Source organism: Dipodomys spectabilis, unplaced genomic scaffold (assembly GCF_019054845.1).
Source record: "Dipodomys spectabilis isolate Male_0828 unplaced genomic scaffold, ASM1905484v1 ptg000042l, whole genome shotgun sequence".
NCBI classification, from domain to species: Eukaryota; Metazoa; Chordata; class Mammalia; order Rodentia; family Heteromyidae; genus Dipodomys; species Dipodomys spectabilis.
The window spans coordinates 4,408,181-4,435,268 of record NW_024870719.1 but is presented as its reverse complement, the minus strand read 5'-3'; the positions used below and the strand labels follow the sequence as shown (position 1 = coordinate 4,435,268).

At 35.3% G+C, this 27,088-nt stretch overlaps 1 protein-coding gene across 3 annotated transcripts in view; it reads right to left on the bottom strand.

The window, feature by feature from the left end:
* Positions 1-27,088, bottom strand: part of Mipol1 (mirror-image polydactyly 1) — a 301,417-nt gene that overhangs the window by 214,910 nt on the left and 59,419 nt on the right. For 2 of the 3 annotated variants that reach the window (XM_042677896.1, XM_042677898.1), the window contains 3 exons: positions 21,241-21,460; positions 18,588-18,717; positions 16,735-16,840 (listed from right to left, as the gene is read on the bottom strand). In XM_042677896.1, the coding sequence (XP_042533830.1) occupies positions 16,735-16,840; positions 18,588-18,717; positions 21,241-21,460 (456 nt within the window). Of the gene's footprint in view, positions 1-16,734; positions 16,841-18,587; positions 18,718-21,067; positions 21,113-21,240; positions 21,461-27,088 lie in introns of those variants that run through there. The other variant, XM_042677897.1, reaches the window with a different exon arrangement.

Below are 27,088 nucleotides of genomic sequence, written 5' to 3'. Positions count from 1 at the left end.
GGTGGAGTTCTGTGAGATCATTTTTGGCCTTAGAACCCACAGTAAGGATGCTAGATATTGTCTAAGCATGATAGTAGCTACTGAAAATTCCAAACAAGGGAAATCATGACATTTATGTTTCAAAAGGAATATTCTATATTGTGGGTGAGAAATAGATGAACAAGAGTAGAAACAAAAATGTCAGGACAGTCATCAAAATAAGAATTTCCATCAGTGTTTCTTATAAATGATCTGCAACTGGGAATTTTCAAGTACATATAAATATATATGCCAACCTATAATTTGGTTATTACATGAAGTAGACTTCAACATATAAACAGTTTCAACAGAAGTATCTTTTTTTTCTTTTTCCCCTAGACTTTCAACTTAGGGCCTTGTGCTTCCCTAGTTTTGTTCATGACATCACTTGAATGACTATCACTTGAGCCACATCTCCACCCAATGTTTTGCTGGTTAATAGGAGACGAAGTCTCTTGGACTTTTCTGCCTGGTCTGGCTTCTCAGTACAATCTTCTAGATCTCAGCATCCTGAGTGACTAGGATTACAGGCATGAGCCATCAGGGCTGGGCCAGTCTATGTTTCAGAAAGAGACCCCAAGAGTTTAGACTACTACATGTATAAGATGTACAGAAGTGGAAGAAAATGGCAAGTTGGAGTACATATTCTCCTGAACTAAATATTAGATTATTTTAACAGCCTGGATGAGAAATAACAAAAACCCAAGTAAAGACAATGGTAACAGAAATGAAAAAGAGAAAAACAAAGGGCTCATTAATAACAAAGATTAAGTCTTAGAGTTACTAAGCAGTGAAACTTAAGTAGTAAAATTTAGAGGGGAGGAAAATGAATCAGCTGAAGTCACTCACAGTCATTCCTCAAGCTATCAATCATGTAATCTTCATCACATTCTAGGATAAACATGTTACTTTCTCACCACTGCTCTATTGTTTTTGTTTTTTAAATAAGTTTATTTATTGTGAAAATACTGTACAGAGGGGTTACAGTTACATGAGCAAGGTAATGAGTACATTTCTTATCCAGCATTGTTGCCTCCTCCTTTGTTTTCCCCAACCATCTCATCTCTCCCACCTCCTCAACTACACCCTCCCACCCCCTCACCCTCCCCAACCTCCCACCCCGGCCAAAATTGTAAAGTTCATTTTTTGACATTGCGTCTTGTACATCTCATTGTTACAATGGGCCCCATTTGTTAGGAAATAGAAAGACTTGGAGAAAATTATATTAAGTGAAGTATGCCAGGCCCAAAGAAACATAGGTCCCATGGTTTCCCTTATTTGCAATAACTAGTGTATGTCTGGGACAAGCAGAAGAGCTCAGATAAGATGTTAAGCAAAATGAACCCCAAGATAGGGACACAAGTTTTTTCTTCCTTGCTATTGTTTCTAACATATTTATAAGGTACCATGTGATTTTTTTTGTTGGTTTGTATGTTCCACCCCCATGGTATAACTCCTGTTTTCACTGTATTTGATGTTGGTATAATTTGGGGAGGGGAAGGGAAAAAACAAAATGCTCTTTTGTTTCTAAGGGGAAAAAAAGTTTTCAGAAGCATTCAAACCCAGAGTCCTATTCTAGTTCTGGGTAAGATTGAGAGGATATATCATGCCAAATTTTCATTACAAAAAGAAAATTATAAAAATTTTTTGGACACATGGTACAGCTATTTGACCAATACAGGATATTAGAACCCAAACTGCCAGAAAGTCAGGAGTATTCCATTTTACTTTGCTCTGGCATTTCCTAATGTGAATTCAAACCCATAAGACATCACAATGGAAAAATCTTTTCCATATAAGATCTTTTTCTCCCACTATGGAGTTCAGAAACACAAGGGAAAACCTGTTATCTTCCTTTTATGTTCTGTTTCTGAATTTGTTAACTCCTAAGCAATCTCACAGGAAAGACACCAGCAACAGTGATGTCAGCTGGCAAGGGAGAGGTATAGAAGCCAAAACTCTAAAGGAAAAACACTTAATTTTACTCTCGATTTGGTGAACTCCAGAGGTCCACCTGTGCATCTTCCTTTGTCCTTATGCAACTATAAAGCAGGAACTTGTGCCTAGATGCTAGGAAGGGAGCCACAAAAAAAATTCAAAAATTAAAGGAGATAGTGGAGAGGAAGAATGTTAGGAAAGCAAGATAAGATGTAACATCATGATATATTTACAAATTAACATGTACATTCTATCATTCTGAATATTCAGGTATACTGTTAATATAAAATGCTAATTGGTAGATTTTAAAGGCCAACAAATTTCCTATTGTTTCTATAAAGGTTGATGTTTTTATTTGGTTGTTTTTTTTTCAGCAGTACTAAGGTTTGAACTTGGAGCCTTGCACTTACTCAGAAGCTGCTCTCAACTTAAGCCACACCCCTAGCCATTTCTGCTTTCATTACTATTTTTTTGGATCAAGGTCTATCTTTTATTTTTGAACTACTTTGGAATGCTATCTTCCTATTCATGTTTTTGCATAGCTGGGATGAAAGGTGTATGCCACTATGTTCAGGTTTGTTTGTTTGTTAATTGGCTGAGATGGGGTCTTGCAAATATTTTGCCAAGGCTGGACTAGAACCATGTTCCTCCAGACATCTACCTCCTAGTATTACTGGCATAAGTTACTGAACTGGCTGGGTTTTTTTTCTCTCGTTTGTTTTTGAGACAGGAGTTTCATTATATATCCCAGGCATACTGGAATCCCATACACAGTCCAGAATAACCATGGGACTTACTTATCTGATTTAAATGTGACCCGACACTTATAAGAAGACATCGGATGCAAGTTGTATTTCACTTTAATAAAGTAGCAGGGGTGAAAGGGAAGGATGGCAATGTCTGGGGCTTTAGCAATAAGTCCAGTTATCTCTTTGTTTAAAGACAAAAAATGCTTAGTATGAAGAGATTATTTGGTTCTATGTGATCAAAAAAATGGTTTTACTTTTATAATGTTATTTAAAATCCAAAAATGTACACTCATATACCAAAATTACTATTTAAGTATTTCAAACTTAAAAACTTAAATACCAGAAAATATACACAAAAAACACATGTAGTTTCTAGCTATGTGAATTATAAATGAGAAATAGTTATTGGGGCTGGGAAGGTGGCTCAGGGATAAAGTGCTTGCCTTGCACGAATGATGCCCTGGGTTTGATTCCTCAGCACCACACAAGCGGAAAAAGCCGGAAGTGGCCCGCTCAAGTGGTAAAGCGCTGGACTTGAGCTGAAGAGCTGAGGGACAGTGCTCAGGCCCAGAGTTCAGGCCCCACGACCAGCAAAAAAAAAAAAAGAAATAGTTCTCAAATTAAAACACTACTGGATAATAATTTTAACACTATTAGGTTACATGTAGAATTTTTTGGTTATGAAAAATTTGATTCTTTCTAGAATTTAGTACTTTTAAAGGTTCAATATGCAACACTCTACCATTTTTAGTAAAGAAAACTTAATTGTAAACACTGAGCTTTTCCAAGGTAGATGACTATTACAAAGTTCACTAGAAAATCAATATAGCATTTTAGTTGGAATTTGCTCATTAAACACCCACAGCTCTAATGCAAATTATGATGGAATGAATAAAGCAAATACGCATGCTTCTTTCTTTTTATTAAATGTAAAATCTACTGTTAATTGCATCTCGTATGTCATACAAACTTTTCTCCTTAACTATTAAATAGAAGCTTTAACAAAAGTCATTAGAGATTCTCTTTCTTTGACTTGAATAAATTTCAATATTTGTTCAGTAAAGGTTCACAGCAGTTAAATTACATTAACAAATATTATTAGCTACTATGTAAGCCAACCAAGTAAAATACTTATATTGTAGGTAAAACAAATCATTGGGTGTTTACAATAATATTTGGATATCTCCATTTTTAAACATGGTTATCAAATATCCTATAATTCTTAGTCAAATGAGAAAGATTCAGAGAGGATCACCCACACCCCCCACCACTAAATACTCAAATTTGTTTAGTAAGCTAATTGTTTTCTAATATGGGCAAGAGTAAATATGAAGAAGCTGAACCATACTAAGTATGAGTTTATTGAGTCAAGGCAAAGTACATATTTTCTTAATAGAACCCAAGTCTATTGACAAACCCATATTCCACACTTTCCAAACTATTTTTAAAATACAGTTACCAGTGAGACAGTATATTGGGAAACATTGTAGTTTAAACATTAAATCATGATTCTCTAAATAACATAATTTGAAGGATAGACACTTCTCAGGAAAAAGAATCTGTTTGTTAATAGCCTCGTGGTAGTTATAAATATACAAGCTGAACTAAAAAGAGGAAGAAAATTAGAAGTTTAATACTAAATAATGACCAAATACAGTTAATGTCCCCAAATTCTAAGCAGCCCATATAATATAGACAATAGTTTCGTAAAAGATCAGATTTGATGAAAGAATTCCTAGATCCATTAGTATTTAGTAGAATAGTTTTACATGAGGAGTGATCACTTTGCCAAGATTTATAATTACATTAAGTGAATTTTTTCAAATATAGTAATAATTAGTATTTAGTGAAACTATCACACATATACCTCATACCACAAAATTACATTTTTTAAATAATTTTTTGAGATTAAGTGATTATATAAATTTCACAAATTTCACAGTGATATTTAAAGTCACAGACATTTTAACTTTCACAAGGTAAATTGTTATTATCATGGAAAAATTACACTTTTAATATCAAAAATATAATTTAGTTTTCTTTGCATAATTTAAAATCGATAGTAAATATATATAACCAGACTACAGAAAGTTTACCAAAATCTATTCCAAATAGTTTGATGCTATGGGTTTTGTATCAAAATGCTAAATTCAACTGGTTCTTCTACAATTTCTTATATAACACCATTACATCTTTCTAAAATTGCATTTTGTTTTTTAACATTTTACATGCCAGGCACTGGTGCTCATACCTGTAACCCTAGCTACTCAGGAGGCTGAGATCTGAGAAATTGGTTCAAAGCCAGCCCAAGCAGGAAAGTCTGTGAGACTCTTATTACAAATTAAAACTCAAAAACTCTGGAGTGTTTCAGGTGGTAGAATGCTAGCCTTCAGCAAAAGAAGTTCAGCCTGAGTTCCAATCTCAGGACCAGCAAAACAAAACAAAACAAACAAAATGAAACCACGTTATACAATTATTTTACAAATCATTTTATATGATTAAAAACTAATACAAGCTCATTATAAAAATTTGGTGGACACAGAAATGTTTAATGAATTTAGTAACTTTCTGTGTATAATTAAACAAAATCTGTTCATATGTCCTTAAACAGTCTTCAGAAATGTAAAATAGCCAGTGCCAGTGTCTCGCGTCTATAATCCTAGACACTCAGGAGGCTGAGATCAGAGGATCCAGATTCGAAGTCAGCCTGGGCAGAAAAATTCCCTTGAGACTCTTATCTCCAATAAACTACTCAAAAAAGCCAGAAGTGGTGCTGCGGCTCAAGTGGTAAAGCTCTAGCCTTAAGCATAAAGAGCCTCAGGGGACAGTGTCCAGGCCCTCACTTCGAGCCCCAGGACCAGCAAAAAACAAAAACAAAAACAAACAAAAAAGCTCATGTAATTGTAACCCCTCTGTACAGTATGTTCACAAATAATAAAAATAAAAAAAAAAAGTAAAATAGCACAAGAAATTTTATCACTAGGTTACATCACATTTTATTCAACTCAGATGTTTAGAATAATACATTTGCATTGCTCCAGCTAGTCACTACATAAACACCATATAATGAACATCTGTATTTTCCTGTGTGAAGGTACTGGAGCCTGAACTCAGTTTTCTGTCTTTTAGATGACACTCTACCACTTGATCTATACTTCCAGTCCAGCATTTTGCTGGTTAATCAGAGATGGAGTATAATAGACTTTTCTTCCTTTCAAGCCTTGATCCTCCAGATCTCAACCTTATGAATAGGCATTTTACAGGTATGAGCCACCAGGACCTGGGCTTATAAAAGAATCTTTATGTATATACATAGCTAATTACTGAATAAAGTATTTGACTACAATAAGTCAATCTCATAAACTCTTAACATATGGTATAAGAACAAATCCAAGTTTTGTCAAATAGAAAATAAAGCTAATAGATATAAATATGAAAATCCTGTGAAATGTAACGACTATCCAAACATTTCCCAGTACCATATTCTCTTTAGAATCTTCAATTAAACACGTGAATGAGAAAAACTAATGTACTGTTCATCAAAATCAACACTAGGAAGCAGAAACATGTTTTGGAAGGAAGGACACATAGGGGAGTACAAGAATGGAGGGAGAAAGGAAAGAGTCAATGTAGTCATTATATTCGATGTACATTATGTAAACAATGAACTACATAACTTGTGAGTAGGTACAAGAGGAAGAAAATGGGGGAGAATGATAGAAGAGGTGATATTGGTCACGATGCATTGAATTCATATTCTGACTTATGGAATTACAACTCCTTTGTACAACTACATAGTACAAATGATTTTAAAATGTGAAAAAAATTCTTAAAATCATTTCCTGAAATTTTTTTGCTATTTTTACATTTTAAATACACTAATTACTAATTACATATATTCTCATAGGCTTGATGCAATGCTAACTTCTAGTATGCTATATATCCAATTGTTAGAGGTTGTACATAATACATTTTCTCTATATTCCACATTTACTTTTTTTGCTGGGGGTGATACTGTATGCACCCTCAAGTACTATCTGGCATTGGTTAGAATTTACCCTGATTCTTTCCTATGTAATTCTGTAGCCAAGTGTAAATAATAAAATTCCATCAAAAATTCTATTCATTATGTTTCACAAAGATGGGTCTTTGTGTTTTGTCTTAAATTAGTATGTCTATTCTTGAAATGTAGTCTCCTGCTTAAAATATATATGTATGTGATTTGCTCCATTTCATGCTGTGACAGCAATCACATGCTAGATGAAAGCCATTGAATTTCATAACATCCATACAAAACATAGGATTTAAACATGCATTATTTTTTAATATATGCAATTTTTGTATTTATGGTATATAGAACTCACTCATTCTCTCTACATTTTTTAAATTATTATTATTATTATTATTATTGACATAGGATTTCCTTTTGTATAAGGCTGGCCTTGAACTCTTGCCTCAGCTTCCTAAGAATGTTTGTTCTTAGTCATCACCTGGTCAATACCATCTGAGATATGGTATTATAGAAGAATATTTTTCCCCTTTGGGGTGCTAGGATTTGAACCTTGAGCCTCAGACATGTTAGGAAAGTTTCCTAGGACCTTCAGAGTCACATCCCCAGCCAAATAATTCTTTGGATATTTTTTGCCAGTTCTAGGGTCTTCAACTCAGGGCCTGGGAACTGTCTCTGAGCTTCTTTTGCTCAAGACTAACACTCTACCACTAGAGCCACAGTGCCACTTTCTATTTTTTTCTGATTATGTGGTACTGAGGAATTGAAACCAGGGCTTCATGCATGCTAGGCAAGTACTCTACTACTAAGCCACATTTCAAACCCGCTAATAATTCTTTTACAGGAGAAACGTATATTTTCTATTACAGAGCTTTTACTTTTCCATGCTAATTAGTTGAAATGTCTTTCTATGATTGCTATCTATATTTTGGGTTTTTTTTTTTTTTTTTTTGGCCAGTTGTGGGGCCTGAACTCTGGGCCTGGGTGCTGTCTTCTCTCAGCTCTTCCCCTCAGGGCTAGTGCTCTACCACTTGAGTCACAGTGCCACTTCCAGCTTTGTCTGCTTATTTGGTGCTGACTAATTGAATCCAGGTTCTCATGTATGCAAGGCAGGCACTCTACCACTGAGGTACCTTCCCAGCCCCTGCTATCTATATTCTTAACATTTAAATTTTAACCTGAATAGAAAAACTTAAGTTTGTAAGATTCATGCTCTGACTCTCTAAACAATCACAATAAAACTCCTCTTTTCAGCACCATAACAAATGTATACTGTCTGTAATAAGAAGGGACTGACACTATTTCCTTTTCTATACATAATAGTTTAAGTTTTGGTACACAGAAAGAAATATATGTTTAAAGACAAAAGGCAGTTTAGTGCTTAAATCAGTAGTACAAATGAGCCAAGCACATTATGCTGCCATTGAATTACATGCTAAAATGTAGTAAGATAGACAGATAGACTGCCTTATAAACATGAGACTTAGAAACTAAGGAGTTCTTTTGGCTAACACTCAATATTGGCTTTATTTCAGTTTAATTGGCAGAGGATCTCAAATTCATCTTCTCCATGAGATATCAGGAACCTGGATTTCTCTTTGTACCAAAGGTTAATAAGAAATGTGTCTGCAAAAGTCAAACAGCATTAAATACCAAAAACTGATTATTATTCTACAGGAGTTGTTCTGTCATTCATAATCTCTCCATGCTCCAACCTTCCACAGCTAATCTTTAATGGATGACATGCAAGAAAGAAAAATAACTAACACATAAGGCAGAGGCTCTAACGTGAGTGTTTAAGAAATAGAAAAATAAGGCTTTTAAAGAAATATAAATATTTTAAACATCACAAAGACAACTTAAGAAAAATATTTAAATAAATTATATTATGTAATATTTAAACAGCATCTGTATACTAAAATGCAATTGAATAATAAAAATTAAAGAGACAATAAACACTAGACAATGCCCACAGAAACTGTTTAGACAAAAGGAAAGGTTTAATTGAACAGGCTGTTTTTTAAAAGTTATAAACACTTCACTAGCATAAGAGAAAAATTATTATGTGTAAATCAAACCATAGAAGTGATTAAATATGATTTAACTCTTGTTAAATGCAATTTAAAACATATTTTGAAATGTTTATAGTTTAATCATGTTTTTACATGAGAAACATAAAAGTTTCTCTAAAGTATCTTGAATATTTCCCAAAAATATCCCCCTAAAATTTGAAGATCATACATACTAACAATTTTCAAGTATTATTCATATATACATATAATTTAATGACTAATACAGTAAAAAAATAAAAATCAGGGGCTGGGAATGTGGATTGGTGGTAGAGTGCTTGCCTAGCATGCATGAAGCCCTAGGTTGGATTTCTCCATACAACATAAACAGAAAAATCCAGAAGTGGCACTGTACCTCAAGTAGTAGAACTCTAGCCTTGAGCACAAAGAGGCTCAGGTACAGACCCTGATTCCAGCCTAGGACAGGCAAAAAACAAAACAAAACAAAAATCTAAACAGGTACAATGACATCAATTTTTCTCAATGTTAACACATAGGAAGGAATGAGATAAGTTCTCCTAAGAATAAATAAAACCTTTTATATTTTTCCTTTATTTTCTTTTCATGTAGATCTTTTTTTTTTTAAAGACAGTATCTCTCTGTACCCCAGATTGACTTCAAGGAGATTACAGATGTATGATATTATACACAGCTTTTTAGAGATTTAAGAAAGAATTTTCATGTTTTAAACTCCCTCAATAAAGCTAAATCTTACATTGAGGAAAAATATAACATGGTAATCAAATGAAATTATCAATAAAAGTTTGTAAATTCTTTATATAAATAGAAAATGTATATATTTATATACATATATATATATATATACACACATACACACACACACACACACACACACACACACACATACACACACATAAACATTGCAAGTAGTGGGGTTTGAACTCAGGACCTGGGAACTGTGCCTTAGCTATTTTTTCCCCCGTCAATGCTGGCAATATACCACTTGAACTACAGCTCCACTTCTGGTTTCTTGCTTGTTAACTGAAGATTAAAAAACTCTCACAGATTCTTCTGCCTGGGCTACTTTCAAACCATGATTCTCACATATCAGTCTTTTGAGTAGCTAGGATTAGAGATGTATGAGAAACTAATGCCTGGCTAGAAATGAATTCTTTTCTTTTTTTTTCTTTTTTTGCTGGTCCTGGCACTTGAACTTAGGGCCTGGGCACTGTCCCTGGGCCTCTTTGTGCTCAAGGCTACCGTTCTACCACTGAACCACAACACCACTTCAGGCTTTTTCCAGGTAGTTTACTGGAGATAAGAGACAAGACTTGCTGGGCGCCGGTGGTTCACGCCTGTATTCCTAGCTACTCAGGAGGCTGAGATGAGGATCTCGGTTCAAAGCCAGCCCAGGCAGGAAAGACCGTTAGACTCCTATCTCCAATAAACCACTAGAAAACCAGAAGTGACACTGTAGCTCAAATGGTAGAGCGCTCGCCTTGAGCTGAAGAGCTGAGGGACAGCGCTCAGGCCCAGAGTTCAAGCCCCAGGACCGACAAAAAAAAAAAAGAGAGAAGACTTTCACCAACGTTTCTGCCCCGGTTGGCTTTGAATCACGATCCTTGGATCTCATTCTCATGAGTAGGATTACAGGTGTGATCCACCTATGCCCGGTTTAGAAATGAAATTTTTTTTTTGGGGGGGGGGGGGGGGGGGGTCCGGTCGTGGGGCCTGAACTCTGGGCCTGAGCGCTGTCCCTCAGCTCTTCAGCTCAAGGCTAGCACTCTACCACTTGAGCCACAGCGCCACTTCTGGCTTTTTCAGCTTATGTGGTGCTGAGGAATCGAACCCAGGGCCTCATGCGTGCAACGCAAGAGCTCTACCACTGAGCCACCTTCCCAGCCCCAGAAATGAATTCTTTACAAAACAATATGAAAATGCTTGTAGGGTAATTGTCTAATTATTCTAATTCATTTGGGATAGTTAGTGACATAAGTACAAATTATCAGAAATGTTTGAAAGTGTCCACATATATTACCCGGAAAGGTTCAGCTCCTGGAGGAAGGCAGGCCCTTGAAATCATGCTCTACATGACAAGACACATACATATTTTTCTCCTAGTGTTGGTGGCCTCTCTGCCTACATTGATAATTTTATATGGCCCTTAAGATGTTATAAATGGGCTGGGAAGGTGGCTCAGTGGTAGAGTGCTTGCCTTGCATGCCTGAGGCCCTGGGTTTGATTCCTCAGCACCACATAAGCAAAAAGAAAAAAGCCGGAAGTGGCGCTGTGGCTCAAGTGGTAGAGCGCTAGCCTTGAGCTGAAGAGCTGAGGGACAGTGCCCAGGCCCAGAGTTCAGGCCCCACAACCGGACAAAAAATAAAAATAAAAATAAAAAAATAAATAAAAGATGTTATAAATATACAAATGGTCCTTGGCAGAAAAGGTTTCCAATATCTGCAAGAAGTCTTGAGAAAACACGATGATGACAGTAATCAACTTATCATAATTACCATTTACTGATCTGACATCCACAGGCTAAACACTTAAAAGCATTATTCAATTTAAACACAAAGTCAACTACCATTGAGTTTAACCAAGGTTTAATGAAATTGTTATATACATAACTCTTAAAAAGATTAGAACCCAGGTAAAGGCTAAGTTTTTTGGTTTTGGGTTTTATTTTGTCCTAGTATTGGAGTTTGAACTCAATGGGTGCTCTCCAAGAATTCCTACCCCTACCCCCACCCCCCCATCCTGGGGCTTAAACTTGGGGCCTAAGCTCTGCTGTCCCTGAGCTTCTTTGTGCTCAAGGCTAGCACTCTACTATTTGAGCCATAGCACCACTTCTGGCTTTTTCGGATTAGTTTACACTGTATAAAAAACGCTGGGGGGGGGGGGGGGGGAGGGGAGGTAGGGGAGGGATGGGAAGGGAAGGGTGGGAAGGGGAAACAAAGGAGGAGGAAACAATGCTTGATAAGAACTGTACTCATTATCTTGCCCATGTAATTGTAATCCTTCTGTACGGTATTTTCACAATTAAAAAAAAAAAAACTAGGGGCTGGGAAGGTGGCTCAGTAGTAGAGCGCTTGCGTTGCATGCCTGAGGCCCTAGGTTGGATTCCTCAGCATCACATAAGCAAAAAGAAAAACGCCAGAAGTGGCGCTGTGGCTGAAGTGGTAGAGTGCTAGCCTTGAGCTGAAGAGCTGAGGGGCAGTGCCCAGGCCCAGAGTTCAGGCCCCACGACTGAACCCCCCAAAAAAACAAAAACAAAAAACAGGAAAACAAAGAAAACAGAGTTGAGACTGAATAACACTCTACATGAAAGTTTTTTATAGGTATACAAGCCCAGCTCTTCTACCTTCCATTTTTTAAACTCATTTTAGTAAGATATACTACTGTTTATGTATATGTGTGGAGGGGAGGTAGTTAATCTAACTTCAAGGATTTTAGACTTAACAACTGCTTCCAATTGCATACAGAGAACTAGTACGTTTTGTTTTATGTCACTTTAATTGTACCAGTTAGATAGTTATATTTAAATGACTATTCTATGTAAAGACAGTTACAATTAACATGGTATGTTATAATTAATGATACATTATTATGTATTATAATTGGTGTGCATTATTAGTTTCATGTTATATAAATATATTTACATATCTATAGTTATACTTTGTAAGTTTACACACACATATATATGCACAAAAGAAGACATTGAAATGAATATGAGGGAATCTGGAGGACAAGAAAAACAACATGGACAGAATGGCAAATTTGAATCACAGTCATAATACAGCTTTTAAAACTTCGGTTTATGTAGTCTTTATGTTTCAAATTTATCATAGGAAATACTTTAAGATTAGAGTATAAAATCAATGTTGTTTTCTTAAATGACAGCTTGTAAAAGTAAAGTAAATCCAATACAAACTCATTGTGGAAACATAAAAAAGGCAGAAATTATTCCCAGAAACATTACTAGTTTCCTTTAAAGAGAACTAAAACTGGCCTTTCATTTATGTAGAAGTGCTATTTCTTTTAACAAAACTGTTTTACAATTATAGGATTACCATTACTTCTTTCACTTAACTATGAGTTATAAAGATCTTTATATATTACGTGTCCATGTCTATAGATATTATATATTTATATCTTATCAACTATTTTTAATGCGTAGTAGTATACATGTACCATAACTTATTTAATGACTTAGATTTAATACTCTTGCTATCATAACTAATGTTTTTATAAATAAATCTTTGTATTTTATAGTCTAAGGAATTATTTATGATAGAAAATATTCCACATATTTTAACTAATTTAAAAATGTGAAAGAAAATTTTATATCATATTTGATATTTTTAAATATTAAGTTCAGGTGTTTTTCCAAGTTTTTTTGGAATGTTAATATTTTGCTTATGTACATTACATTTAGGTATGTATGAACTTTGATAATATACATACATTTAATTCTGAATATGAAAATGAGTAGTTATATGCACAAACATCCATATTTCTTTGTTCTTTCACATGAAAAGTAAGGTTTTGTTATTGGTAATCATAGATCTATACTGTTCCTCTTTTTTATTTCAATACTCGTTTTATGTTTTTTTGTTTTGTTTTTTGTTTTTGCCAGTCCTGGGGCTTGAACTTAGGGCCTAGGCACTGTCCCTGAGCTTCTTTTGTTTGAGGCTAGCACTCTACCCCTTCAACCACAGCACCACTTCTGGCTTTTTATGTTTATGTAGTATTGAGGAATCGAATCCAGGGCTTCATGCATGCTAGACAAACACTCCCACTAAGCCACATTCCCAGCTCTGGTTTTGATGTTTTTAACTGTACTTGGTAATGACTACATTTATTTAAAACCATATAAATAGTGAAAAGTTATGTAAAATAATCTACCAATGGACTAATGTTGTAGTTTCAAACTAATAGATTCCTAAGTATTTTATTTTATTTTTTTGTCGGTCGTGGGGCTTGAACTCTGGGCCTGGGCGCTGTCCCTCAGCTCTTCAGCTCAAGGCGAGCGCTCTACCACTTGAGCTACAACGCCACTTCCGGTTTTCTGGTGGTTTATTGGAGATAGGAGTCTCACGGTCTCTCCTGCCCGGGCTGGCTTTGAACTGCGATCCTCAGATCTCAGCCTCCTGAGTAGCTACGATTACAGGCGTGAGCCACCAGCGCCCGGCTTAGATTCTTAAGTATTTTAATGTTGATACTATGAATGTAATTTTTCTCCACAGAAATTGAGGGACAAAGAGTGAACAAATGCAGTAGTGGTACTCACTGGACACTGTTGAAAAAGAACTATACAACTTGTGGGTAAGGGTGGGAGGGAAAAACTTAGAGAAAGAGACGGGGAAGTGGTGCTATGGCTCAAGCAGTAGAGCGCTCGCCTTGAGCTGAAAGGCACAAGGACAGTGCCCAAGCCCAGAGTTCAAGCCCCACGACCGCCCCCCCCCCCAAAAAAAAAAAGAGAGAAGGGGCAACACTGTCCAAAGAAAAATGTACTCTTTTTCTTATGTAACTGTTACCCCTCTGTACATCACTTTTTTTTTTTTTTGGGTCGGTCATGGGGCTTGAACTCTGGGCCTGGGCACTGTCCCTCAGCTCTTCAGCTCAAGGGTAGCGCTCTACCACTTGAGCCACAGCGCCACTTCCGGTTTTCTGGTGGTTTATTGGAGATAAAAGTCTCACGGTCTCTCCTGCCCGGGCTGGCTTTGAACTTCGATCCTCAGATCTCAGCCTCCTGAGTAGCTAGGATTACAGGCGTGAGCTTCCGGTGCCCAGCTTGTACATTACCTTTATAATAATAATAAAAAGTTAAAAAGTAATGTTCTTTAGTGTTATAATATCTTAAGCTCTTTAAAAAACAAAATAACTAAAACATTTTCAAAAATATATGTACCCATATATATTTTAAAGAACTTGGAAGATTTGTATTTTGCATCATTTTTATGACTAGGTATTTACACATAGTCTCAACTAAATTGTTTTGTATGAGAGAAACTATATGCTTCTCTTATATAATGCTATATGCATTATTTTATAAGTGGTTGTAAAATATATTTAACATCTTTGAGTTAACATTTAGTAAAGCATTTTGTTGCAAGTGAGATATGATTAATGAGAATAAAACAATCAGAAGTGAAGCTGTGGCTCAAAGTGGTAGAGCACCACCCTTGAGCAAAAAAGCTTAGGGACAGCACCCAGGCCCTGAGTTTGAGCCCCATGACTGACCAAAAGAAAGACCATCAAATTCTTTCCACTTTGGGATAGGGATGTGACTTAGTGCTTGCCTAGCATGCATGAAGCCCAGGGTTCAGTTCCTCAGTACCACATAAATGGAAAAAGCCAGAAGTGGAGCTATGGCTCAAGTGGTAGAGCTCTAGCCTTGAGCAAAAGAAACTCCAGGACAGTGCTCAGGCCCCGAGTCCAAGCCTCAGGACTGGTAACAAAAAAAAAAAAATTCTTTCCATTTTATGCTTACATAATTCAAATAGTTCAATAAAGAGGAATCCATAAATATATATCAATAAACAAATAATTAAAGTACATGCTAACTGTATTAAAATGTTAATATTATTTCCTGAGTTCCCCAGCCCATAAATGATTAGGCTATACAGATATATGAAGTCATGATCTCAGAAAGTGTTGATAACCCAAAACTTACTCTCTTATTTCTGTAAGATTTATGTTACATTATTATGCACACTTCAAATCAAATGACTTTTTATAATGTTCTAATGATTTATATATATATTTGATTTTGATAAAAAGTATGAAATCCTTAATTGTTATAAGCTTATACTTGTATTACTAATTTTAGCATATAATTAATTTCCTTAAAATTTACTATTTTCATATCTCCTAAATAAAGCTGACATAAAACTTTATGGTACTTTGTCATCACAGAGAAGAAACCACCTAGTGTCCTATTGGAGGATTTATACATGGTCATCTTAGTTAAACATTTGTAGTGATATTCAGTTCTACCTTCCACAGTAACATTTTGCAGACTATATTAATTAATCACATCTCTGATCTAAAAGACCCAAAAGTATTTTATATACATAACAAGTCTTTTATATACATAACAAGGAGTATCTAAAGCATAATTATAACATCAAACTAATCATGAAATTATTTTTAAAATCATTCCAATTGATATAAATGTTAAATAAGACACTTCTAAAATTCTTCCAAATGCTAGCATCTATTATTTTATAAAAATTTTCTTTCCTTAGCAAGGGAAAACAGTATGTTAGAAAGAATTACATGCATACATGAAAATAACAAAATTGAGAATTTTCTAATTATATCTGTAACATCTTAAATATGCTAAAAAGGTATTCTCTTTGTAGAAAAGATTATAAAACACTAAAATAGAGTAAAATAGATTAAAAATGGACTCTAAACATTTTAAGGCAGTCATTTACAACAATAAACTGTAGCAACTTTTCACTTTAATCTCAAGGAAAATATCTGTCATCATCTATATCACCAGATATTAACTGATTAATTGCACAAAACTGATTTTTAAATCAAATGTAGGTTTCTACTGGCAATGAATATATGCCTATCTTCTTACAAAGAAGTATTTCCTCTCCACAAGCTAAAACAATAAGTGGTATTTGAACTGCTGGTTGAAAGGTAGAGGCACTGGTAATCATTATTTCCCCTTGTTTGTTCAGGCCCTTCCAACAAAACAAACAACCTTTTTGTGATTGGATTGACATGGTGTTAACAATGCATTTAATGGCCAAATCAGTATGAATACAGGTAAAGCTCTCACTAATACCAGTACCAGGATGTTAAAGCCACCTATTTTCTAAGCAGCCAAAAAAAAAAAAAAAAAAGAATAAGAGAAAGAGAGGAGCTCTCCTCCTTTGGCAAATAAGGCAGTATGCTAGTATTCACTAAGACACATTATTTAACAACCTCTGTCACTCTTCAGGTTGTATTCTAAAACATTCATCTACCATACCTGCTGTCTTTTCAGCAATTTTAGCTTCTGTTGCTTTCTCCTGAAGTTCCAACACAAGCTTTAATTTTCTATGTTCTTTATTTTCTTTAATCAGATTTTCTTGAAGCTACAACACATTGATAAAAAAAGAGTATTGTTATTAGATAACTGTCATCTACAAATGCAATTCATTTCAAAGTAAAATTTTATAACTAAACTCTAATACAATGTTATACCTAACTACCTAAATACATCAACTCCAATAAAAAATTAGGTTATAAGAAGCATTTTATAAAGAAATCACACAGAAATTACAAAAACATCCAAATATACACCAAAATTTTAATATATAAATATACATAAATAAAGAGAAGCATTATTGTTAAAAATAACTTCTGGAAAAGCAATTTCATCCATTCCTTTGTCTTAAAGCAAAAGATCTGGAAGGTTGCTAATATTAAAATAATAGACAGCAGTTTTGCAGCTTCTCTTAGCACAATATTTAGAAACAAAATTAATTAAGATAATAATCTTAATATCTGATACAAATCTTTTTATGAATACTGTCTCATAATATTCCATATAAATTGGCACTGTGATCTTGACTCATAATTGGCATATAATAACTACTAAATGAAAGTATAGAAAATATCTTATGCTTACATGGAATCCTTCCAAATATTTTTTTAATTCCACCCTAGGCTTTTGTCACTTCTGTTGTTTTCCTTGAGACACAATCAACATTCTTAACATCATGCTTCAGTTTGATTAGGTCAAACAGTAAGAATATTAGAATCAGAAAGGTAGCAGAGTTTTTTTAAGAAAAGATCCACAGAAAATGAATGTTTCTAATGCTCAGAGGAATGTAGCTATTAATTAAAGAACTTGATATAATAAGCTGTACTGAATAAAATATATAAGATGACTGTATAAGATGATACCAGATAAAGGACAATATCATTTGTTACTTTAAAATTTAATTACAAAATGAATGACAGGAATTTCAAATAGGTACAGTTTGGGATAGTAGTAGTGGGGATGGGAAGGGTAAAGGGAAGAGTGAGAGAGAGAGAATACTGTCAAAATACTTTATGTACATGTGTGTGTATGGAACAATGAAGCTTGCTGAGGATGGTCTGGAAAGGATAATGAAGCATAGTCTGATCAAGGTACGTTATATACATATGATGTGTCCAAATGAAATCCCTTTGAACAACCAATTGATGCCAATAAAATACTGATGTGGGAGAAATTCTATTACATACATTGTTGAGGTGAAATACAGGGCATAGATACTTAAAAAAGAGAAGAAAAGTTAAAAAAATAACATGCACAAGGTTCATATTCATTATACTCCATGGTGCTGAGGTACTTCTATAAAACTTGAGTACTTGTTTTATTAGTATCTACATAAAGGACAAGGGTTATATAAAAGGAAGTAATATTATAGACCAATAGGAAGAAAAACAAAAAACTATTTTCACAGACAGTCACTAGACTCAACCTCTCTGTTGGCAAGGTAAGGAAACAACATAAAACTACTGGTGAGGGATTAAAGAATGCAATAAGCCAGAATAATGATGCTGACAAAGAAAATTTATTAGGCCCATAGCTAAAAGTGACTGTATAATAATCTCACTTTCTATATTATACCTTTTTTTTGGGGTCCGGTCGTGGGGCCTGAACTCTGGGCCTGCGCGCTGTCCCTCAGCTCTTCAGCTCAAGGCTAGCACTCTACCACTTGAGCCACAGCACCACTTCCGGCTTTTTTTTCTTTTTGCTTATATGGTGCTGAGGAATCGAACCCAGGGCCTCAGGCTTGCAAGGCAAGCGCTCTACTGCTGAGCCACCTTCCCAGCCCCTCTATATTATACCTTTTTATTGCTTGATCTGAGAATATCTAATTCTTTTAGAAGAAAGGCAATTGTTTCTTCAGAGTCTGAAGTAAGTTGGTTAGGAATCATATATTCATAATTCAAATCATTCTTCCTACTTTCCATAATGCTGTAATAAATAAATAAAATGAAGAATACAAATTTAAATTTAATAATAAATATGTAAAGATACCCTATTATAAATTTCTCTTTCTTACAGATATTCTTTTTTTTTTAATTGTGAGAATACCGTACAGAGGAATTACAATTACATAGGCAAAATAAAAGTACATTTCTTTTCAAGCATTGTTGCCTCCTCTTTGTTTCCCCTTCCCATACTCCCTTCCTCCCCCAACCCGGTCCTCCTCCCACCCCCCACCAAAGTTGTAAAGTTCGTTTTTCGACATAACAACTTGTACATCTCATTGTTGCAATGGGTCCACCTGTATCCCTAGTTAAACGATTTGTTTTTTTCCCTTCCCCTCCACAAATTATACCAACATCAAATACAGTGAAAGCATGGGTTATACCGTGGGGGAGGGACATACAAAGCAACAAAGAAATCATCTTATAAATATGTTAGAAACAATTGCATGAAAGAAAAAAAATTTTGAATACTTATCTTGGGAACATTCCCCTAACATCAACTTATCTGACCTTTTCTGCTTGACTCAGTTGTTGCAAATAAGGGAAACCATGGGACCTATGTTTCTTTGGGCCAGATATTCTTAAACATACCTCCACTACACAAAGAGATGGCAATCTATCAACTGAGATAGTTAAATTTGTGGGAAGCATTTAGTAATACCTAAGAGGCCCATGGCCCAGTAGACTCGACAAAAATCACTCAAACTTTAGAGCTAAAAATATTATTTCAATTAGTAATTCCAGGGATTCTGCTCGCAATTCTTGCTCTTTTGAAAATGCAGAAATTACCAGGTATATTTTAGATTTGATTTAAAGAATATATTTTCATTATTAATTTCAACACATTAAAATAAAATCCTATTCCCACAATATTTAATGCTAGGTGAAATTAATTTTTGATACTTTGCTATTTGAGAATACTAGTAACTTCTAAGAAAATAGCAAAAAGGAGAGAAAGGTAAAAGGGATTGTTTATGAAGCATTACATGTGTAAGCATAGATAAATCTAGGAATCACTATATTGGGATAGTAGTATTGTACTACCTATCTCCTGTTGTAATATACTAAAGATCTTAAGATCTCCATACTAGAGATCTTGAAATAAGCAGAGTGCCAGTGGCTCATGCTATAATCCTAAGAACTCAGAAGGCTGGGATCAAGGTTCCAAGTCAGCCTGGGGTCAGGAAAGTCCCTAAGATACAAATCCCCAATGAAATGGAGCTGTGGCTCAAGTGGTAGAGAGCTAGCTTTGAGCACAAAAGCTCAGTGACATCACCTAGGCCTCCTGCCAGACCGGCCCCCTCCACAAACACATACAAATCCGACCTTAGTCCATGTTCTAACATGTATTTTCCCATATGCTTTTAAGTGCTTATTGTTCCTTAGTGAATTCTTCCCACTACCCCCTAAAATAAACCTCAAATAGAACCCCAGGAACAGTCTAATGCTAACTGAAAGAAACATACTAAGACAGTGAATACTTCACTGTTGCTAATATTCATTAATTTATCTACAGAATAGTTTGCAAGTAAATAGAAATTTATTTTTTATTTTATTTGGGTGGTATTAAAGTTTCAATACTGTGCCTTGCACTTGCTATGCAGGCACTCGACCACATTCCCCAGACCTTTCAGCATCAGTTATTTTTCCAGTAGACTGAATTTTTGCTTAAGGCCTCTTTGGGCCGTATTCCTCCAATTATGCCTCACATTTAACTAGGATAACAGGTGTACCCCACCACACCACCATTTTTTTACTGAAATGGTGTCTCACTGTTTTGTCTGGAACCATAACTGTCCCAACTTTTGAGTTCAGAGTAGCTGTGATTACGGAGAAATGCTAACCATACCCAGTAGAAATAGCAATTTCTATTTTATAAAACTTACAAAATAGCATTTTAGAAAATATGACTTTGTGTAGACTAAAAATAGAATTATATTATCATTGAAAAACTTTAAATTTAACATTATTTTCCTAAAATGTGAATAATTATTCAAGTATCTTATTACCAAAGATAACACTCATAGATATCATAAACCCTTTCATCAAATAGGCACGGTAGATGGGTATAAGTTGCAGAATGTAAAATAATAAGGAGGGCAAATAGCAGAGTACATGACCACTCTGAAAGTATTTGAATGTAATGACAAATAGTGCCATATAAAACCCAAAACATCTATTTGGGCTTAATCTGTCCTATCACTATCAGCTTTTGGCTTTGATGAATAGTATCTCATTTATAGCAGTTCAACAGTTATTTTTACATATAGGGAAAGGTTAAAGAAATTTGAATGAACAAGGAATAAAACTTTATTGCTTTACTTCAAACTTACCTTGTGCTTTTCCTCTTGACACATTGTACCAATAATATGAAAACAATGACAAATGTTGGAAGAATCCTCAAATTCTCCAGTTTCTGACATATCAAATTTAGAAACAAAGGAAACTGAAATGGGAGAGAGAAAAGTTCTTTCTCTCTAGATAGAAGGCTGAATGTGGCACTCACATGGAATCTTCAGATATCCCATAATCTGGATGAGGACTAACAACTTGAAAATTCCTTGCTATCTGTTCTGGCAATTCTGCGTCATCACGTGTGACTTCACTTCCTAAATCCTCCAGATTCTGATGCTTGTTCTCAGAATTCATAGTCAGTTGCTTGTCTAGCTGTCTACTTTTATTTCTCCCTGAAGCCTCTTCAAGAGAAATGTAGGCTCTATCTGTACCTAAAGAAACACAATATATAAAAATGAAGTGGTTACATACTAAAATAATTCAGTGAAGTAAACATTTTAGGTAGATAAATACCCTCATGGCTTTAAACATACACTTAATAGTGTTACTTAGGGATTGTAGTGTAGACTTGTCATCTGTATTTCCACTTCCACAGTCAGATTTCCAAGGCTGGTTCACAGCCTTGGCAATGTGTTGGAGTAACCTTAGCTTTTAAGTATTTGAAGGCCAGAATGCACTCTGTACTAAATAAATACCCACAGTTGAAACCTCAGATAATTCCAGCATCCTGAGGGCCACTAGTTAAAAGATCATTTTTTTCTGATTTCTAAAATAGGATCCAATAAGTTAGTGATTTATGAAGTGATAATGTGCACAGAACACTGGTATCTGATTTGCTGCATGTGTTAGAATGTGAACAACGTTGGGCAAGTTATTTACCCTCACTTACCTCAGTTTCCTGTTTGTGAAAAGCAAATACAATAGCATTTATTTGAGTTGTAAGAACTGGGTACTTAAAATACTTGGCCTAGCATTTGAACTGCTATTTTGTAATCATCAAAATAGTAAGATGGATATAAGAATTATTTTAATTTCCATATTTATTAAATACTAGGAAATCTTACTTTGTATGCAGGGTTTCTCACAAAAATTATTTTAGTCAGAATCTTGTAATTAATACCTATTTCTTTTTTTTAAATTTTTATTGTGAAAATTCCATACAGAGGGGTTACAATTACATGGGCAAGGTAATGAGTACATTTCTTATCAAGCATTGTTGCCTCCTATTTCAAAGAAATAATTATGTTTAATAATATAATACAGTTTGGGGGAAAATCACAAACACATGCTCAAAACAAACCATGTCATTTGCAAATCAGATCACAGTACTTTTTATTAATTCCAGCAGAAATAATTCATTTAGCTTTAAAAGACGGATATACCTCATTTGATTTTTTGGGGAATCCCATCTCAAACCTGTGAAATTTTAAATCTTTTTCTAGGCCTGGGAAATTTTGGAATGAAACCACAAACAAAAAAGTAAGGACAGGGCTGGGAAGGTGGCTCAGTGGTAGAGTGCTTGCGTTGCATGCATGAGGCCCTGGGTTCAATTCCTCAGCACCACATAAACAGAAAAAGCTGGAAGTGGTGCTGTAGCTCAAGAGGTAGAGTGCTAGCCTTGAGCTCAAGAGCTCAGGGACAGCGTGCCCAGGCCCAGAGTTCAAGCCCCACAACCTACCGGAAAAAAAAAAAAAAAGTAAGGACACTTAAAAAGTAGCTCTCACGAAGTATAGGTATTTTTTAAATATATTTTTGTAGTTTTTTTTAATTGTAAAAATGCTGTACAGAGGGGTTACAATTACATGAACATGGTAATGAATACATTTCCTATTGAGCATTGTTGCCTCCTCCTTTGTGTTTCCCCTACCATCCCTTCCCTCCCACCTCCACAACTACCCCCAACCCCCCCCCCCCTCGCCCCCCGCTCCAGGCCGAAGTTGTAAAGTTCATTTTCAAGGTAGTGTTTTGTACATCTCATTGTTACAATGGGTCAACCTGTATCCTTTTTAAGCATTTTGCTTTTTCCCTTCCCCTTCCCAAATTAGAGAAGTGTATGTACAAGTATGTTTTTGAAATGGAAGATCACATCTTATCTACTGTAATGTGTTAACAGCTAAGATTTTGAAACTGAACTTTACAAGTTCCAGTTCCCAGCAGACTTCATTCTTAAAATTATGGCTTTTTGAAATATAGAAATACAGATACCTTTTAAAAAATTTTTCCTAAACACTGGGATTGCAGAAGCCAGGCGCTGGTGGCTCACACCTGTAATCCTAGCTATTCAAGAGGCTGAGATATGGGGATAGTGGTTCAAAGCCAGCCCTGGCAGGAAAATCTTGAGACTCTTATCTACAATAAACCACTCAGAAAACCAGAAGTGTCGCTGTGGCTCAAGTAGTAGAGCACTCGCCTTGAGCTGAAGAGCTCAGGACAGCTCCCAGGCCCAGAGTTTAAGCCCCACAACCGACAAAAACAAACATACTGGAATTGCAGGTGTACATTATAATGTCTGATAATGTATGATATTTATGTAGTTATACTTTAAAGATTACCCCCTGTTGTCAATGTATTTGGTTTTGGTACCCTGAGTATTGTATATACATTTATTTCAATCAGGGAAGGGAAGAGGAACAACAAAATGGTGAAACAAAAGGACAAAGGGGGAACCAATCCAACAGCGATACAAGGACAATATGTTGGAAATGATCTGTACAACTTGGTGGGGGGGAGAGGGTAAGTGTGAAAAAAATGAGGGAGGGGGTAACAAGTTCAACAAGACATGTACTCACTACCTTACTTAGGTAACTGTAACCCCTCTGTACATCACCTTGACACAAATAACTTAAACATGTAAAGTAGCAAAAAAAAATTTTAAGTAGCTCTCAGAATGTATTCAAATTTTTCTGCTTTTATAGTAGGTTACAAGATTTAAGTCTGAACATTATTCCCTTCCTTCCTTCCCTTCCTTCTCCCTCCCTTTTCTTTCTTTCCTTCCTTCCTTTTCCCTTCCTTTCCTTTCCTTTCTCTCTCCCTCTCTCCTTTTTCCTGTCTTTCTTTTCTTCCTTCCTTCCTTTTTTCCTTCCTTCTTTCTTTCCTTCTTTCTTTCTTTCCTTCCTTCCTTTCTTTCTTTCATGTGTGTGAGTGTGTGTGTGTGTGTGTATGTGTATGAGTGAGTGAGAGAGAGAGAGAGAGAGAGAAAGGTCTTAGGGCTTGAACTCAGAGTGCTATACGACCAAGGATAGTGCTCTATTATTTTAGCCACCACTCCACTTCTAGCTTTTTGGTGTTTTATCAGACTTTCAAGGGATTTACTGCTTGCTTTGAACCATCATCTTCAGATCTCAGACTCCTAATTAGGGAATATTGTAGGCGTGAGCCAACTGCACCTGGCTAAACACTATTCTTATTAGTAACTGGAAGCTAGATTATAAGTAATTTGTTTTTGAAATTATACCGATTTCACTTTGTGTAAGAGAATGAATTAGAACAGAAAGGACAAGGTATGTGGCTCAAGTGATAAAGTGCCTGCCTAGCAAGCACAGGCCCCACAGTTTTTTTTAACTTTTAAAAAAAAGTTAAATTAGAAGAGAGAAATGTGCTATCTTAACCACATACTGGGAGTTATCAGTAACATTTCAACAATATATTCAAATCAAACTGTAACAACTACAGAAACCATTTCTCAAAACTCTTGACTTGCTTTAAACGTTCACTTGTTAGCCTACTTTTCTACTGGATGCTGATAGTAATATGGAACCCTGCCAATAATCTAGATGAGGGAATTTTATATATGGGCGCTAGGAAAGTGTCCATGTTTTTCTAACATTAGCACATATAGCAAAAATTGAACACTTAAAATAATCTAAGTAAGGGAATTTTATATGTGGACAGTAGGAAACTTTATCACTAAGAAACCATGATTTCTAACACTAATATATATGTTTTAAGTAAATAAAAGGAAAAATTATGAATGGTTACTGAAAGTATTATCAAAAGAATAAAAACTGTTCCCAGGGACATATGATAAAAACACATAGGGCCTACACTATTCTCCAGTTCATGAGGTATAAAGATTCTTTAAAAGGAAACAGAATGAGCAATGAACAGTGTCTGCTATAAAAGTCCCCAGATCCCTGTGGCAACAACACACCCAAGTGTTCTAGACCCTTAAAAATCCTGACCCTTTGACTTGTTTGAGACTAAATTGACCACTATCTACAACTTGTTCCAGTTTTTAAACTCTAGATTTCTAGGTCTAGTTCAAAACCTCTTTCTTTTCAGCATTTTATTCCTATCCTTACTTGCTGGTGATTATCTGTATTCATTATTTATTTGCTAGCTATTTTCATAGCTCTTTATTTCGGTTGGACATAATGTCAAATTTTGTTATCTCTGAACTCTCAGTGTATTTCAGCTATAACTGGGCTAACTTCTCCAAAGTTAAGAGTAGATGTAGAAGCTTCCTAATAGGGTTACTATTGCAATAATTCCCAATTAGAATTATTCATTGGACATATATAAAGCCTGTTTTGCAAATCAGACTATTCACACTTTTCTTCTGAGAGTATGAGGATTTCATTTTACCTTACAGTAAACAAAGCTGAATTATAAACATTCCTGTCTTTTTTTATCTCAGCAAATTTTTGTTAAATTCTGAGAATACTTTCAATGCTTTTCCTGCCCCTCCTATTGTATTATGCTGTATCAGTCCTCAATTATTTGTATAGAGAATTTGACTTTTGCAATTAATTTACTTATTTGATAATTTACTTTCATTCATTGAAACCCTACAATGTTCAGTATGATATGTTCTGTAATAGAATATAAGGACAACAAATATGAGTAAAACAGAGAGCACGATCGAAGTGTCTGTAATATAAAGTCAAAGGCAAACTGATATAATGATTTGAACACAGTGTAACAAGCATTATGCAAGGGCTAAAGAGCATATAAACAGAAATTCATGCTCAATTGGAAAACTCTAAGAAGACTTTTTCTCTAAAAAGGCAAAGGAAGAATGCAGAAAAAAATGAAGTTCCCAAAGATTTATTAGGTGAGAAGTTGACAGACTTTAGAAAGAAAACAGTAATACTGATAGTACAGTAATGGTACAATGGAAAGGAACAGATTTAGGAAAACAAAGAAATAGGTCTTCTACTGCCATAGGTTGCAATAGAGAGTGAAAATATCTAAGATGAAGGTTAAAAAAAAATTCAAGATGAGTCACCTAGACATGAGTTGATGAAATGGACTGTGAAGGTATCTAGAGAAGATGAAATCAACGGACCAGGGTACTGAAAACACTTTGGAAGGGAAATTTTCAGAAAATGAAGGAGAAATGGGAGATAAATAAAAAAAATCTACACTGAGTATAGAACATGCTAAAGACAAAAGAAAGCCAAGCTCTGGTGGTTCAAGCCTGTAATCCTAGCTACTCAGGAGGCTGAGACCAGAAGATTGAGGCTTGAAGCCAGCCTATCAGGGTAGAATAGTCTAGGAGACTCTTATCTCCGAGTAACCACCAGAAAGCCAGAAGTAAAGCTATACCTCAAAGTGGTACATTGCTAGCCTTGAGCAGAAAAGCTCAAAGAGAGCACCCAGTCCCTGAGTTCAATCCAGATGAGAGGGACCAGATAAAAACTTATGACAAAAAAACGAACACTTATGACAAGTCTTTTTTTATCTTTTTAAATTTTTTGGTTAGTATTGGGGGTGTGAGCTCAAAGCCTTGAGCTTGCTCAGACTGCTTACTTGGCTGTCAGTCTACCAACTAAGCCATGACTCCAGCTTTACTTTTGTATTATTAAGATAATTTGTTTGGGGCTGGGAAGGTGGCTCAGTGGTACAACACTTGTCTTGCATGCATGAGGCCCTGGGTTCGATTCCACAGTACCACATAAGCAGAAAAAGTCGGCAGTGGCACTGTGGCTCAAGTGGTAGAGCACTAGCCTTGAGCTGAAGAACAGCACCAAGGTCCAAAGTCTAGGCCCATAACCGACCAATAAAATAATAATAATAATAATTTGTCTTATATAAATTACAGATAAAGTATTAAAAAT